Raw genomic sequence first — 16,537 nt, 5'->3', positions numbered from 1 at the left:
ACAGAAATGCTTGTTTCAACATACTTCAACTTGATGCCAATTTGTAATTACAAGTCTCATTCTGAGCTATTTTACTAATTAAAAATAATATGGGGTGAAAATCTTATATGGATGTCTTTTTTCTTGTGCAAATCCACACAGATTGAGTAACAAAGATAAGTTATGTGCACCTTCTGAGGAGGAAAAGCTAAATTTATCAATGAAAGCAGTCCAGCCCTTCCTGTAAATTCAGTCAAGGTTGTTATCCCTGAACAAATTTTTGAAAGTATTTTTTTATTGTTTGCTTTTATTTACTCAGTGCATTGAGAATAACCCTTTTTGCCACAGAAGGAGCACAGAGAGGAAAGGTTGGGTTTGATTTCCTCCCCCAGTCTACCACAACTATTCAAAATTCTGCCTGTGAACATCCACTCTTCTACTACACAAATATATTCCAGCTTCACCTCTCATCTCCCCATTACAAATCCTCCTTTCCAGGCACTGGAAATTTTGCAGCATCCATCTCAAGCCACTTTTGATCCTGTGATGGAGAGATCACCCTTGCAGCGAAAAGCAGCCCGAGTTCTGCACTGGGAGGGTTCCCAGGGCGAGGATGACGTGTGAGTCCAAAGCATTTCCAAGTGTCTCCCAGAGTTCATCAGGCAGCTGTGATCTTATGATCCAACTAACCAGGATTAGTTGTTCTTTAAACAAACTAAATGTAGCAGAAATTACTCTTGTGGGACAAATGATCTGTCCGCAACAAACACGGATGACGTAAAAAATTAATGTTGTTCTTCATTTCCACAGTGTACACAGAAGAAATTAACTCTTGAGTTCCACAGATGATCAGGCTGTAGCAATTCTTGGCCTAAATTTGAAATTAATTATGTTCTAAATGCTGTACACATATTAACTAATTAACCTCATAAAATGTGAAATAGATTTGTAGGCATTAGCATACACCCTGAAGCATGAGATTTCATTACCTTTACCATAATTTCAGCTTTCAGAAAGATAAGTGTAACACAGAATGATCCAAGGGAAAAAGGTGGCTTCCTGCACCCAGAGCATTTGATTTGAAATTCTTCCAGGAGCTGAAAAATTCCAAAGCTTGAGTGCAAACACAGAAATGAACATTTATGTCAAATCCACCAAACACATCACTGGTACAACGCACGGTAAAAATCCCCAAACAAACCAAAACCCAAAGCCCAGAGTATTTCCTCCTGTCATTCGTGATGCAGACCCTGGGCTGGATTTGGAAAGAATAAGATCTGCCATGTACACAGGGAAATGGCTCAGGACAATTCTGATGGAAGCCCAGGGGTAAGCAGATCTTCTGTGGCTCTCTGTAATGGTTAAAAGATTAAAGTACAAAGAACTTCTTAAGTGTGACTCTATTAAAGGAGTAGGAAGTGCTGGAACAGAAAGTGAATGTCAAAGGGAGAGGGTGCACCTTCAAAGCTCCCTCAATGAACTCAAAAATGTAAATTTAAAAAACTTATTAAAATACTAGATTTTATATTAGCATTTATAAAGCACAAGCTCAGAGTCCTTTTCATAATTCTGGTAAATCCCTTTTGCAGTTTAATAGAAAAGAGATTCGACATTTGCATTTGAGGAACGACCCAATGGATTTATTTTTTTTTTACAAGATCTGCATGGTAGTTAAAACTGCAACCTTGTGGAAAGTACTTTGATGTTATACAAAGGGAGGTTTTATTACTATGTTATTTCAGATGTGTAAATGATGTATCAGGAAATTTAAAAGTTTAAATGATTAAGAAATCACCTGGCAGCTGATTGGGTAGCTTGGATCTGTTGATGTGCTGACTCTTTTCCATGGTGCTCTCTACCCTTACAGAAAGTTACAGAAAATCTGAAGTGCACCAATAGAAAGTGTTGTCTTTGCTCTTGTGTGGAGCAATCCATCTGTGCCACCTCAAACAAACCTATCAAATGAGCAAAAATGTGCTGTATTTGATGAAAATGAGTATTTTCCTACAGAAATGATTAAAATTCACACCTACCAGTCACAGGATGTGTTAGAGCAGATTAAGGGAATATCCCACGGGGTGCAGCAGGTTTCTGAGGAGCTGACAGCACTCAGACACCCCACAATTCACTGACAGAAACCTCCCAGCAAGGAAAAGAGAGCTCTGAAAGCTGATCCTCAATCAGAAATTTTCCCACTGATGAAACAATTTTGCTTAAATAATTCAAAAATTCAGGCATGCTGTCCAGATCCTTTATCCATCCAGCATCACCTTCAAGGTTTCAGCAGAAAAAGCAAAGTGTGTTTTACACACTCAATTTTCTACTTTATGCTCAGTAGTTTTTTCCACTCAGGAATTGTCTCGTGTATAAAAGTGGCTTCCCAAAGAGACAAGAGGATGACAACTGGAATTGTACCTTTATGAATCTTGATTAGTGAACCTTTCAGCACCATAAAGTCTTTTATTTAGTGAAATTAGCACTGACAGCTATGGATTAGAAGCTATCAGCCATTCTAATATTAAAGAGACACTTCTCTTTATTTCTCTGGAACAAGAAGATTTTGCCAACTCCCTGTTTTTATTAAATTATGAGTGGCATGTTAGTTTATTTCTTGTGTTGGAATATTTCTTTAAATCAACATACGATAAATAACCTATTTACAGGATTCCTTCAAGGTATTTTCACTGCTTCTTCTAAAATCAATTAAAAATTCATAAAAATAAATTTACTCTTCAAATAGTGCTGTTAAAACCAGAGTAGGGTATAGTCAGTAGCAGATCTAGATCCCAGCCAAGCAGCTGTACAATATTCTCTGCTCTCACCCTCTTGCTGTGCACCCTCTGCCATTTCTTACCAGTTATTGATCATCCCCTCATGCAGAAGGTTTTTAATTACACATGAGTGCAGAAAAATCCATCTGTGGGAAAATATAAGCTTGAATTGTTCATAATTATGCTAAATGTGAATAAATTATTGATAAACACTCTGACACAAAGATGAGAGGGCAGATACTTTCTTTAGCAAGTGGTTTTTGTGGTAAATACTGCACCAGTGATTACATGATCTGAGATCAGCCCTGCAAAAGCACAGAAAGAAGCAAGAACTGAGAATTTTCAAGGCACTTCCATTAAACCTCCTCCCAGGTTAGATCTGGGACAGAAAGAGCCACAGCCAGAGATACAAAGACTCACCAGACTTGCAGCAGAATTAGAAATTTGGTAGGGGTCACCCAACAAATCAGGGAACTGAGTCCCTATATTAAACAAATAATTCATTAAACAAATTAATTCCCTTAATTTATCTGAACTTAACCAAGAGCCAGTGCTTTAGCAGCTGACAAACAAATACAGGCAGAGGTTTTGCCAGATTCTGCAATAGCTTCCTGAGATGTTTCATGTTAGTGGAAACTCCTCAGAGATCATGTGGGAGCCTAGAAAATCAGCATTTCTCCCCTTGCAGCCCAGCACTAGATGGAGCATGTAACAGTTCCCTCTCTCCCCCTGTTTTGCAAGACAAATAATATTGAATTTAATTCCAGCACGTTTATTAGTAAATATGATCTATTTTGTCCCCAAATGCTTCCTTGTAAGCCAGCTTCCCCCGTGATGATAAAATCAGTATCAGAAGGTGGGGGATGAGGGTTGGTTGTTTGGCAGAAGGTCTGTGAGCAGAACAGTTTTTCAAGATTTGAGATTTGTCTTAAATGACTGCCTCACTCTGAACCAGAATAAGGCCAAACTCCAAAATGATGATTTCCACTCTAAAGCAGGTGGAAGAAAAGTAAAATAGCTGATACATATTCATATCAACTCTGTACTCAATTAGTTGCCCAGTTACTCCTTTTGACACTGAAACACTCCACACAAATCTACAGCAAAACAACATTTTCAAATCAACACTGCTACTGCTTGCTGATTTGATCAGTGGGGTTTAAAAATGGTGGTGAAATAGCAGGAATTAGGAGAGCTTGAGCTCTGGAGCAGAAGGGTGAGCTGCAGGCTTGGGGACATGGTTATTCTGGGGCAAAAGGTATTGAGGAAATCAGACTTTGGAAAGCAGAAGCTCTGGGATAAGATTACCAAGGGAAAATGCTGCACCTGAAAAGTGGGAGCCTCCAGCTGGTTTTAGCCCCTCAAGGAAGGGCATTTTTCTTTGTTTTTTTTTTTTTTTCACAGTCCTAGTTAGAACACTAGTCAAGACACTGCATGGAAACATCCAATATTGACTGCATATGATGGAAATTACTGACATTTCCCTCTTCCCCCATCATAAAATTTCTGCTAAGTTGTGAAAAATATGAATAAAGACATAAAAGCATTAAAATGAAATGTATATAGAATTTTTAATGTGTATTATGAGGTTGTTGCAGCAATATCTGTTGGGTAAACAGAAAATGCAGCTGTCTAACAACAGCCATTGAAATGTGTAAGTATCCCAATAAACTCTGCTTCTTGTGGCTGCTGAGGCCAGTTTCAGTTCCCATGGAAACAGATGATGGATTGCCAAAGATGAGATTTGATGTTTTAAAATAATCAGCGATTTGAACGAGTGATTACTGTGGAAGTGTTGCAGCCCTCTTGCAGCGAGGAGGTTTTATGCAGGGAGCAGGGAAGGAGCACATGGCAGCTGGCAGGCAGCAGCAGAGTTGGTAAAATTCTTGCAAATGGTTGTGGTTGCTGAATGACAACAGCAAATGCAGTTTCTTGAAAAATCATTGAGTAAAATCCAGCAAAACCCCATTTTATAAAGTGAATAGGCTTTGAGGTTTTAGAAAAAAATACAAGAAATACAGTAGTACAGCCCTTAGGTGCAATGCTTTCAAGAGCTTTTCCTAAATAAGGTCTCCTTTAGACCTCAATTCTGAGAATTCAAGGAGCCAGGCACATACAACCTTGAAATTGCTGGATATTTGTTCTCCTGTTATTTCTCAATGACACATTAGGTCCTGATTCTTCAAATAAGCCACAACAAACAGAAATAAAATGCTGGCAATGTTCAGTTTTCCAGACACTGCAGGGGAGCTCCAGGGGGGACCCAGGGCTGGGATGGATCAGTGGCAGTACAGGGAGTTTGCTGCAAGCTTGGGTTGAGAAACTCAGCAAGAATTTTTGGGGAAGAAACTAAAGAAAAGTGAGTTCCACACTGCTGGGACAGTGGCACTCCTGGGAGGTGAGGGAAGGAAGAGATTTCCTCCAGCATTTCCACTCCTTATCCATCCCCTTTGCCCTGCTCTGATGAAAAGCAGGTTGATCTATTCCACTCTTTCCCACTTGAGTGGCAGGAATTTAGAGAGAAAAGCAAAGAGAGTGAAGCTGAGCAAGTGCTGGCTGTGCTCACCCCAATAAACATTTTCCTTGTCTAAGAGTTGGTCCTTTCATATAAAACAAGGGATCTGTGTAATATATGAAAACAGCCACAGGTGTGTATTAAGCAATAAAAGGTAGCACTAACAAGCAGCAGGTAAATTGTTTTCACACAAATTTTGGCAGAATTTGACTGTTTTCTCACTTCTAATTGCAAGATGCCTTTGCAAAGTTTCACCAGAGCCAAAAAAGCCTCCACTCACAGGGATCAGGCTGACCCATGGAAGAGCAGACAGCAGGTTTGCAATGGGTTTGAATTCATTTGGAACCTGTTTGGGGAAGGCCAAGCACAGAGCAGCTCCACTCCCCACTCAGGGCACCCAGGATAAGGCACAGGCTGCCAGCTCCTGCCTCTCCCTGCAGCACTAATTAATGCAAAACTGCTTCCCTTTTGCTCCCGTGTAGCAAATTCTTTAAATTCAAGTTGAATACTGTTAACAAAGTAGACTTGATGCAAATCAACCACAAAAGCCACAATATATCCCCAGAGTGCCAGGTTCTGTGGTTTTGGGGTTTTTTTTTCCTTCCTGAATCACACAGCACTTTTCACTATAAAAGTAAATCTGCCAAAATGAAAGGCTTTTAAAGTATTCCACATAAACCTGTATCTTAAAGCTACAAACTTATATGTCTTAGCACCTTTTCACATCACATAAAAATCTACTGGAATCACGAGGCAAGACAGAATTTGTCCTTTCCTGCATAGAAGGAAAATTAACAATCCTTTGTAGCACAGAGCCAGAAGTACTGACAGACACCTCTTACTTCAGTCAGTTTTAATTAATAAAAGTTGATTGGTAAACATAAGACATTACTTTTTGTTGTATTTGATAAATCACCAGCATTTTGCATCTATTTCCATAAAAGCAGAGATATGTGAGGGGCCACAGGAGATAAATTGTTCTCAGGGATTTGTGAACAATTGCCACTTTTTAAGCATAAAGCAATAGTTTTCTTTTGCATATTTGCTCTTAAGAATGACTGCAGCACTTTTAAATAGCCTTATCTTGGCTGCATGTTAAAATATTTCCATTTGTAGGCAGAGTAGTTCAAAGATTGACAGAAAAATGGTTTTCCACAAAAGCACATTAGTTATTAAAGGATTATATTCATGATTTGTCCCTAATAGCATCTTTAGTTCTGATTAGAAAATGCAGCAGATGCAAAAAGTGAGCCTGAAAATACGATGACAACAAGTCTTCATATCTACCCACCTCTAGATTGAGGATGGTTTTTTAAAAACAGTATATAATTCACTTTCAAAGAGTAATGCTATTAACACTTCTTTCACAGTCCATATTTTCTTTCTCAAAGTACATTTGTCCCCAGAAAGCAACAAACTCATAAATCAATTTCACTGCTAGCTGTGATAAGTAAATCATACTTAGAGCAAAAAAGATTTCCTTCCAGTGACACTTCCATTGCCTTTGTTTTACAAATTCCAAATCTATGATTAATAAGGGTAGTAGCACATAAAATGATTTTGTTCCTTATATGTGATCATCATAGGAAAAACAATATCCAACAGTCAGATTTTCCTCCTAGACAGTGATCTTTGAAGTTTTATTGAAATTTACAGCTGCTGAAGATTGTCCTGGAAGATACTGTGGGCAGCTGAGGCCCATTAAAGCACAATATTAGTTCCAAGCATCCACTTTTTTCTAGCAAAGATATGGATTTTACAGTGCTACTGTAATGGCAGCAACTTCCCATGGCTTATGAAAAAAACATATATTACAAAACCTTCTGTGGTTTGTGGTCCAAATCTGTAATGAAACATATTGGTCAAATCCCAAAATGTGCCTCTCATCTCATCAGCTCGAGTGCCTCTCCTGGGAAGAATCCCCTTCCAAATGAGCCTTGCTAAAGGGCATTTTCTTTGGCAGCAATGTTTTCTCCCTGCTGGCCCTGTCCCACCTCCAAGGGCTGTGCTGCTGCCACCCACCCTGCACTCAGCATCCCCTGGTCCCCAGGTGCCACCTCAGTTTCCTCTCCCTCCACCAAACAAACAACAACAATCACCCCAGGAAGATGAGAGCTCTGAATAAATTAATTTCTGACACATATGTTTGAAACCTGTGGCAAACAAACGATGTGCAGAGAGGAAAGCAGTGAGGCTGGATCCAGACAAGTCAAACAGCTTTGGGAAATAATGCTGGGATTGGCTTCCCTGGGGTGCTGCTGTTTCCCTCTGCTGAGCACGGTGATAGCCACAGCAGCCCTGACAGACAATGATGCTCACACAGCCCCTGACAGTGCCAGGACTCCTCAAACTGATGGGAGATTTCCCTACAGTCCCTCAAACCCATGCAGGCCTTGGGGACAACACTGAAACTACTGGAAGATGATTCCTGGTGCTGCCTGTTCCTCCAAAGTGGAGTGACTCAGTGCAGAAGTTTGGCTAAATAAATTAATTACAGAGTCGTGGTGATGAATTTTAGTTTAAGAGAATAATTTAATTCTAGGAAATACTCTTCTTTTTCAGTTACTGACTTTGTTGTGGAGCCTGTGAAAGGTACATACAGATAAACCCAATATTGTAGGGCTTTTTCACATCTTATTGCTGAGGTGTCACTCCATGATGTCACCAGACAGGAGATCTGCAAATTTTATTTTTTAAATTATTGCTCTGCTAATACATTGCAGAGTTGACAGTCTATGAATTTATTGTTCAGTAATGATAATCATCATGATCTTAATGAAAGTATTATCCAGTGTATGTGAAAAGTAATTATGTGCAACTGGCTTAAGTTGTATGACAGGCTGGTCTCTGTGCCACTAGAACTGCTCACAGAAAAATGAAGTAGTGTTTGTTTTAAAGTGAAAAATATATACATGGCACATTAAGTCAGCTGCTATCATCAAAGCAAAACCTAATCTAATGCTATTATCAGCCCCAAATTTGATGTATTATTCCCAGATACTTTAATTTTTCTCATATTTTAAAGCCTACTTAGCTACAACTACTTTTTTTAAAAAGGCTGCCATTAATATACTTACAATTTTACTTTAACAAATGTCTAATAAATTTGCACCAGCTTTGCCTATTTGCAAAGTATTGTGAGTGTTCAAAACCACAGCAAGTCATGAAAGAGTTGCTTGTGCTTAATGTGTTTTAACTTCCACAATCTGCCAGCAACTTCAATCTCCAAGAGTTAATAATGACCAAATCCATGCAGTGATGAATGGATCTGAGTGCAAAACACAGACATTAACCCTTGTGTATCTGAAGGAGTGCAATCCAGCATTCCTGCCTAGGGAGGTGAAGACTTTGAAGTCTTTTGGTTCCTCAGGAGTTAATGAGGTGACTAAACGTCCATCCTGCTGAAAGGGACACCCCAGGAGTGCCTTTATACACCAAAAATGAACTCTCCTGTTTTGTGTCAGACATAATTCCACTGTCAAAAGACATGAGTTAATATTCATCTAACTGCAGCTTACATGGGGAAGAGCAGTTTCACTGTAAAGAAGTTATTGAAGACAGTAATAACATCTGCATAGAAGTTTTCTTCTTAAAGAAAGTGAATTAAATGAATTGATGGCTGGAATGAACCTTTTCTCTGAAAAATGCTTCACTTAGAGAAAGGTAAAAACCCTCTAAGAGCACCAAGAATTTAATTCCTCAGTGCCACAAGTGAAAGGCAATTGTAGACCTTGATGGTGCTACTGTCCTTTGTGCCTCTCCAAGGTACTGTTTGTGCTCGTGTAAAGAAAGTTAAATGTTCTTTGCTTTTAAGCCTGATCAAGTACAGGCAGGCAAGGCAAGCAGAATACTTGATATCCCAGAGCAGCAATTTCTTTTGATGCAGTCACCTTTAGAGAGCTGCTAGTTTTGGTAAGATGTGCAGGGAAACAGGCAAAATCATCCCATCAGTCAAGACCCTGGATAACAGTGCAGCTGTAACTCCACATTTCTCTGCTGCTGTGTTTGGAAATGAATCTGTCTGGGTGTAATGTGAAGTCTCTCCTAGAACTTCTTGGGGAATGTAGAATAATAACAAACACCTCAAACCCTAATTCTTCTCCTTGCTCATTTTCTCTTGTTCCTGATCTTTTAGTCTCCTCTCCAATTCTCCACTTCAGGCTTTTCTAGCACATACAGAGCTTCATTCTGTTCTGAAAACACCTCTTGAAATACCAGGCTGAGGCTTTGGTGACAGGGAATGCATAAAAGCCAAAATGAATGTACACCCACACTGCACCAAGCCAGGAGGGGATGACAGTGACTTTTAGGACTTAAATTTTTAAACACACACCATCATGTCCCACTGACTCTGCTGCACATTTGTTAGTTGCCTTAAGTCATAAACTATAAAAACAACCCCAGGAGTATGTGCAGGCCACTTGCTGCACATTTATGTATTATACAGGGATTTGTTGACTTTACATGCCCCCTCATTTAGGAGCAACTTGTAATCCTATTCCTGTTTTTATCTGGAGACTTTAACAAAATATTACCAACACCATGAGGACAGGTACTAATATGTGGTTATTTGCTGCAAATTCCACTTTGAGTAACATCAGCAGTTAAATTAAATAGAGTGTGCAGTTTGAAAAAAAATTGCCTGTGTCCCAAAGGAAACTTTCTCCCAGAAAATGTCACAGCCATGCACACTCTCAGAGCAGGATCTAAAAAAAGGTGAAAGCAAAGCCATTCACTGATCTTTTCTCCCTCCCACCCTGAACAACTGACAAGGGCACACAGTGGTGGGACAAAGAGGGGATAGTTTTAAACTAAAAGAGGGTGGATATAGGGAAGAAATCTTTCCTGATGTGGGTGGTGAGGCCCTGGCACAGGTTTCCCAGAGATGCTGAAGAGCTGGCAGGGCCTCCCCCCATAAGTGTCCTAAATACTGGTACACAGTGAAGGAGAAACACCTCAGCATTGAGCACCTTAAACCTGCTAGGAAAGCCTTACTGCAGAGCCAATTAAATGACATTCCTTGAAACATCTCAAGAATTTCTTATTTTTTATTCTCAGAACTAGTGTTACTTTTGATCTTTTGCACTTCTCACCTAAGGACAACTGTTCCCACACCAGTGAGATGAATCTATGCACACAAACAAGAGGATCATTTTTACACCATAAAAATGGTGCAGTGTTAAGCACATGTAAACTAAGGCTTTTGCATGAGTAAGAATTTTCCAACTATTAGAATGAATTTCACCATCACCACCATTGTTCCCCCTGTTTTCAGCACTGTTTATGCCCTCACTCCTCATGCACCACAGCAATGTCACTCCTAGAAGTCATTATTACAGCTGACACATGAAATTATGGCTGATTGATTCAGCCAAATCATTGTAAGCTTGTTTAAGAGCATTAAAAAAGCTTTGTATTGATTTAGCAATAGAAGGTACTTTTAATCAGATTAAAGAGCATCGTGCAAGGTGGTTGTATCAATTTCCCTGATCAGTTTAGCAGGAGATCCAGTGAGATTGATGCACCAGCCTAACTGGATCACTGGCTAAACTGATCAGGGAAATTGATCCCTCCTGGTGCACAACAAGCATGTGAAATGCACAACTTGCTCCACAGGTAAGAAACAGTTCCCATTAGATAGTTCTCCATTTCTCACAGTTCTATATGCATCCTCTCCACGTCTCAGCTTTCCTGCACTTATAGGGCTGCCATACTTACTTCCCAAATTTCATGGACAGCAAGATGTGAGTGGATGCTCTCTGGTTTTTCCAGTATTTTGAGACCTACTGCACACAGAGTGCTCTGATGATTGGTGTGTGTATCATAAATCTGTCACCTTCTGAATGGATCAGACTCACTATGCACCATCTATCAAACTTCCAAGCAGGTTCACACTTCCAGCATGGGCATTTCAGCTGCAGAATACTCAGAGATTCCTACACAGGCCAGAAAAATGTCCTCAAGTGTCCCTTTTAGACAAAATTTCTGACCAGGGAAATGGAATTTATATGGAAACCTTGAGGTGTATTTCAGCCCTGCTGTAGCCAGTGTTGCAGCTCTCCCATTTGTAAGCAGGACAACAGTTAGAGGTGATTTTACCCCAAAGGGGATGAAAGCAAGAGGAAAGCACAGCAGGTGAAAATCAGGATCTTTACATGAACAAACATATGACATACACAGCTCTACCTGCAGTTTTCCCAAACTGTAAGAGAACTCAGGCAAATCTCATTGACAGGCCCTGCAGGCTTGCCTTGGTCCCTCTGCTCTGTTCCCTGTAAGGGTTCCCAGAAAACTCAGATATCAGGATAGCAAGGCCTTGTCACTATCTGCAAATCCCTGATCTGTGTATTCTCAGCATCGACAACACAAAATTTGTAATGTGGCACAAGTGGGGGAAGTAGATCCTTAATGGTTAATAACTCAGGATTTGTCACTTAGCTCTCTTCAGGAGATTGCCCAGGAACCCATTGTTTCATCTTCCAGCTGTTTCCCATCAAATTGCTATTAAATTATTCATAAATTATTACATTGTTTCTTCACATCCCTGCAATACTAATTTTAACAGTTTCAAAGCTACTCTAATACCAGCTTTCAGATTTCAAAAAGGCACACAGCAGTCAAATATACTGTACAAATTAGCAAATTCAAATTTAAGAGAAGTTTTCCCTTTCTAATATGAACTCTAAAGCACTCCTGGAACACAGCAATGTCCCATTACCATCACTTTGAACACATGAAAATGTGATGCACAGTTAAAAAGTAACTAGCAACATCCCTGGCATTTCAACAGCTTTCTAATAAATGAGACAAGACTTAATCCACATTTTCTAATGTTACAGCTCTTCAGTCTCTGAATGAAACTGTGCAGATAAAAACATGGGGTGGCTTCAGAAAAGGATAAATGAGCACACCTTGAGATAATAACTAATCAAAATGCAAGTACTGCGTCATTAGGGGTGGGCTGCTAATTAGTAAAAAATAAATAAAATTGTCATTGTTGGCAAAAAAATAATGAAAAGAATAAACAATATCTAGAATTTTGCTGCAAGGAAAACAGTACTAAGCATAACTCTGCAACAAACCCCACAGATTCATGTTTTAAAAGAAAAAAAACTCAGAATTCATTAAGTTAGTGCACTCAAGTAAACATAATTGAGAGATGAGCATTCCTTTTCCAAAATGTAGCATGGAAATGAATAGCGTGAAGGAAGCTCAGACATTCTGCACATCCAGCCCCTTATGCTGCACCAGGACCATTAAAACCACATGAATTATTTTGTCAAACTGCTTCAGAAGTTCAGAGACAGTCTTAAAATAGTAATTTATCTCAAACTTAGTATGAACACGACTACTTTATTCTCTTTAAACCTTAATTAGTGTACTTAAAATGTAAGCTGTGTTATCAAATATAATTAATCATATTTTAGGGTGGGTGTATTTTGAGCTTTACACTGACTTACATTCTGCTGCTTGGTATAATCTTGTGCCCATCTCTAAACCATGTCACTTGGGGCCTGGGGTGGCTGAGGATGTGTGGGAAGTTCAGAACAGCAGCTTGTCCTTCAGTCACTGTTTTTCTCTGGTCTGTGTCCATGAAATCTCCCATATCTGCAAAAAACAACAAAAAAATTAAAAAGAAGTTTTGCCTTTCTCCCCATTTCTTTTCAGGAGCCAGAGAAATCATGATGTTTCCCACCAGCCACTGGCACTGGTAGTTACTCATGGGACACTGTGGCTCAGGGGACAGTTTGGAATTTTGGGAGTTTGGATTACAGAGGCAGATGAAGGAAACCCCAGTGCTGCTGCTGCACACAGGCAGAGCATCCCTGAGCAGCCCTGTGTGGCCCCTGTGCTCTTGGGCAGTAACTGAGGGGTTTTACTGGAAATGACATTTTAATGGAGGCTTGCTTGCTTTGGTTGGAGGCTTTTTCAGACAAATCCTTAACAATAAAAAGGAAACTCCTGCAATTCAAAGGGATGCTCATGGTGTATATAAATGTGTCCATTTTTTGTTCATCTCTTTGTTTTTCATCCAAGCTACACAAACAGACAAGCAGCTCTTCCCCTGCAGCCAGGCCAACAGAGTCAGACCTAGGCAAAGATCCCAAAATGATCCTGGAATCCCAAGGTCGTGCTGGGGGCTGGCAGCTCTCCTGGCACAACATTCCAAGGTCAGTAGTGCATCCCTAGTGTTAGAGAGCAGCTTTTAACAAAAGTTTTACTGGAAGAAATGATGCTACCCTTGCAGAACCCCTGCCTCTGCAGGCTTTATTTCACAGGCAAGTTCAGGTATCTGGGGAGACCTTGGAGAAACTCAGTGAGTGTTTTTTTCTTGTTTTTCCATTGCCTTTTGTACTCCATTCTTACCCATTAAAATGAACAGGGCTGTAGTCTCTTACTTCTTCACCCTCCAAAGAACTTCTCTGCATTTTAATTTGATTTAAACTAGGAAACTGACACACACACAACAGAGACCTATTCCAGCTTCTGTCACTGAATTCCCTTTTTTTTTTTTTTTAAGGACAGCAGGGTTCTCTACAAGTTCTGTGCTGCAGAGAGGGATGCAAAGGACAGAAAAGAAATGACTACTACCAGGTCTGTGAATGGCAGGAGATGAGAAGAGACAGAAGAAGAGCAGAAATTAAAAACACATGGTATTTTAAAGAAGCTTTAATCATCTTTGTGATTTTCAAGTTATTTATTCAGACATAATCAGCATTGTACTTCCTCTGCTGCTCCAGATTCCTTACAGCTGTAATCAGATCAGCTACTTGAAAAGAAATTTCAAACTGCGGAGGTGGATCTAATTAACTTCACTGTCGTGTGATTATTTTAGTTTTCACAATACAGGAGTTTTAAAGCCCATCCTGTAATTAAGATTTACTCAGCAGTTTTCTCACAAATTTCTGTTCCCATTCAGTTAAGTAATATGTTAGCATGTGTTGAATTTTTTTTTAAATTATTTAACAAGTTCCCTGCTACTTCAGATATCTAGGACATGGAAAACACCTCAGATCTTTCTCAGTGCCATTATAATTACACCTTTTAATTTTTCACTAGAGATCTTGAGCTGAAGTGTATTGGGAAGCATCCTCTACTCACTGGCAAAAATAGATAATTTCTTGTGAATCCTTCTGAGTTAAAAGACTAACATTTCAATCCCCACAAGTTTTGATGAGTGGCTAAGATGTTTTAGGAATCCCTTGGAATGTTCCTTTCTGATATGTTTTGAAGAATAACCAAAAAGCAATAGATGATAAAATATCAGGAACTTCACTACATCCCCACAGCTTAAATCAATTAATTGATATAAAAACCATTAAAACAGAAAACAGTGACATGGCATCAGTAGCTACCCTGAGTGAAGGAGAAAGAGGGTATTTAAAACTTGTAGAACACTTTAATCTGCAGGAATAAAGTGCAAATCTGACGGGCAATTTCACTACAGAAGCCATTGATGTCACAAAGGCTCAAGACCAAAGGTCTCCCAAGTCACACAGGATCTGGTTTGCTTTGCCTCAGTGTCTTTATCAGTGAAAAGAAATGAATAAATGAATTACTACATAGACTGCTTAATTCAGACAGATTTAAGAGAGAACCTTTTAGCCTCCTTCAGCAATGCAGATCGAGAAATTAAATGGGGGGAAACTAAAACTGAAGAAAAGTAAACAATTGCACTTCTCACTCTCTCCAGAACAGCCAAACACACAAAAACCAGCCTGGAGAGACAAAACTCTGCACTGCAGAGGGGAATAAAGTTGTCATTTCAGGAGACAAAATTCTTCAGCAGCAGCAGCAGCATTGAGGAAAAGCATTCCTGTGTCTCCTTCTCACTATTGTTCCCACCAGGACTTCCTGAGGAATTGCTCCCTGCACTGTGCCAGTACAACTGCTTGCACAGCTGGGTAGGGAGCAGGGCAGGGAGGAGTTGGGAGACAACTTTAACAGCCCAACAAAAGAACTATTGCTCTTTCAGAAATTTTGGAGAAGTCTCCCAGCCCACAGCTGCTCAAACACGTTTTCCTGCTGAGCCTAAAGGGGAGTGAGCTCCACTGCAATCCAGGAGTGGGGATGATTAGTGGGATGCAGGAGGAAATGGGCACATTTTTCCCTGGGACTGCTGCCAAAGCCTTTGTCCCCTGAAACCACACGTGGAGATGCAGCTCCAGAGGCTCCTCCAAAGGTTCAGTGCTGCTCAAGAAGAAGAACCTCACCCTCCTCTTCCCCTCTAAAACTCCTGCTCGCCCCACACCTCACTCAAAGTTCTGTTCACTCACAGCAGCTTGCAGTAGATCCTCTGTGACCTGACAGAATTCACTAAATCTGCAGAGGAGTATTTGGAAAAATGCTTGCAAGGGTCTGAGCCAGGTCAGAGTGAGCCCATGGTCAGTGGACAGCAGGGGCACAACAGCTGGCAGAGGTCAAGGAAGGAAAACCCCATTTTAGCAGCAGTTTATTTTTACTTTAGCTCCCAGCAGCTCTGAAACAATAGGGAGACCAAACATCAAATTACTGATTTCACTAACATTACAGATATAGTGTGTGGAGTAAACTGATGAACATGATACCAAAACTTACATAATGCCATTTGCAACTGGTTTTATTTTAAAACACAGGAAATTCCATGTAATTTCCCTTACTGACATACTGATTAGCTTGAATCAGTTCCTTCAAATTGGGTATCTAATAAATAATTGAATTTCTCTAAATTCTGCTTATCAACTGACATTTACTACTACTGAATTTCCAGTTACTGACCCTATCGAGGAGAAATTTGATCCACTATGAGACTTCTTAGGCACAGCACACAAATCTGCCTCTTTAAAATTTATTTTATGCTTTTACCTTTTGAAAAAAAAATAGGGCTAATCTTGTTATTATTTCCAAAGTTACTTGAATTGTATTTTCTACATGTTAACTGAGAAAAAGGAAATCAAAGGTATGAGATCATTTCTTATTTCACGTTCATTAGCACAAACACCTGAGAAAACTAACTAAACTTTTCCAAATGGCAGCTGGATTTCAAAAATTCTGTCAAGTCCAAACTGAAGTGGGGCAAACACACTGGGGGGGTTTGCTTCAGAAAGGTGTTGAGAACAGAATTTTAAAGTTTTGCTGTAAAACTGCTGATTTTGTACCACAAGGATTACAATGTGAAATCTTCCTGGTGCTATTCCACCATCCTATTCCCATTCAGATGCTGCTGTTTTCCTCTAGAATTTTTCTTCTTGCTGTTGCTGTTGTTTTGATAGTTTTGATAGTTTTGTGCATG

The 16,537-nt window shown here is 39.7% G+C and overlaps 1 protein-coding gene across 2 annotated transcripts in view; it reads right to left on the bottom strand.

Moving 5' to 3' along the window:
• Positions 1-16,537, bottom strand: part of SDK1 (sidekick cell adhesion molecule 1) — a 390,039-nt gene that overhangs the window by 258,304 nt on the left and 115,198 nt on the right. For both annotated transcript variants that reach the window (XM_059862197.1, XM_059862198.1), the window contains one exon: positions 12,726-12,873. In XM_059862197.1, coding sequence (XP_059718180.1) covers positions 12,726-12,873 — 148 coding nt within the window. The remainder of the gene's footprint in view (positions 1-12,725; positions 12,874-16,537) is intronic.

This window comes from Haemorhous mexicanus, chromosome 17 (genome assembly GCF_027477595.1).
Source record: "Haemorhous mexicanus isolate bHaeMex1 chromosome 17, bHaeMex1.pri, whole genome shotgun sequence".
Taxonomy (NCBI): domain Eukaryota; kingdom Metazoa; phylum Chordata; class Aves; order Passeriformes; family Fringillidae; genus Haemorhous; species Haemorhous mexicanus.
This window is presented reverse-complemented; position numbering and strand designations above follow the sequence as displayed.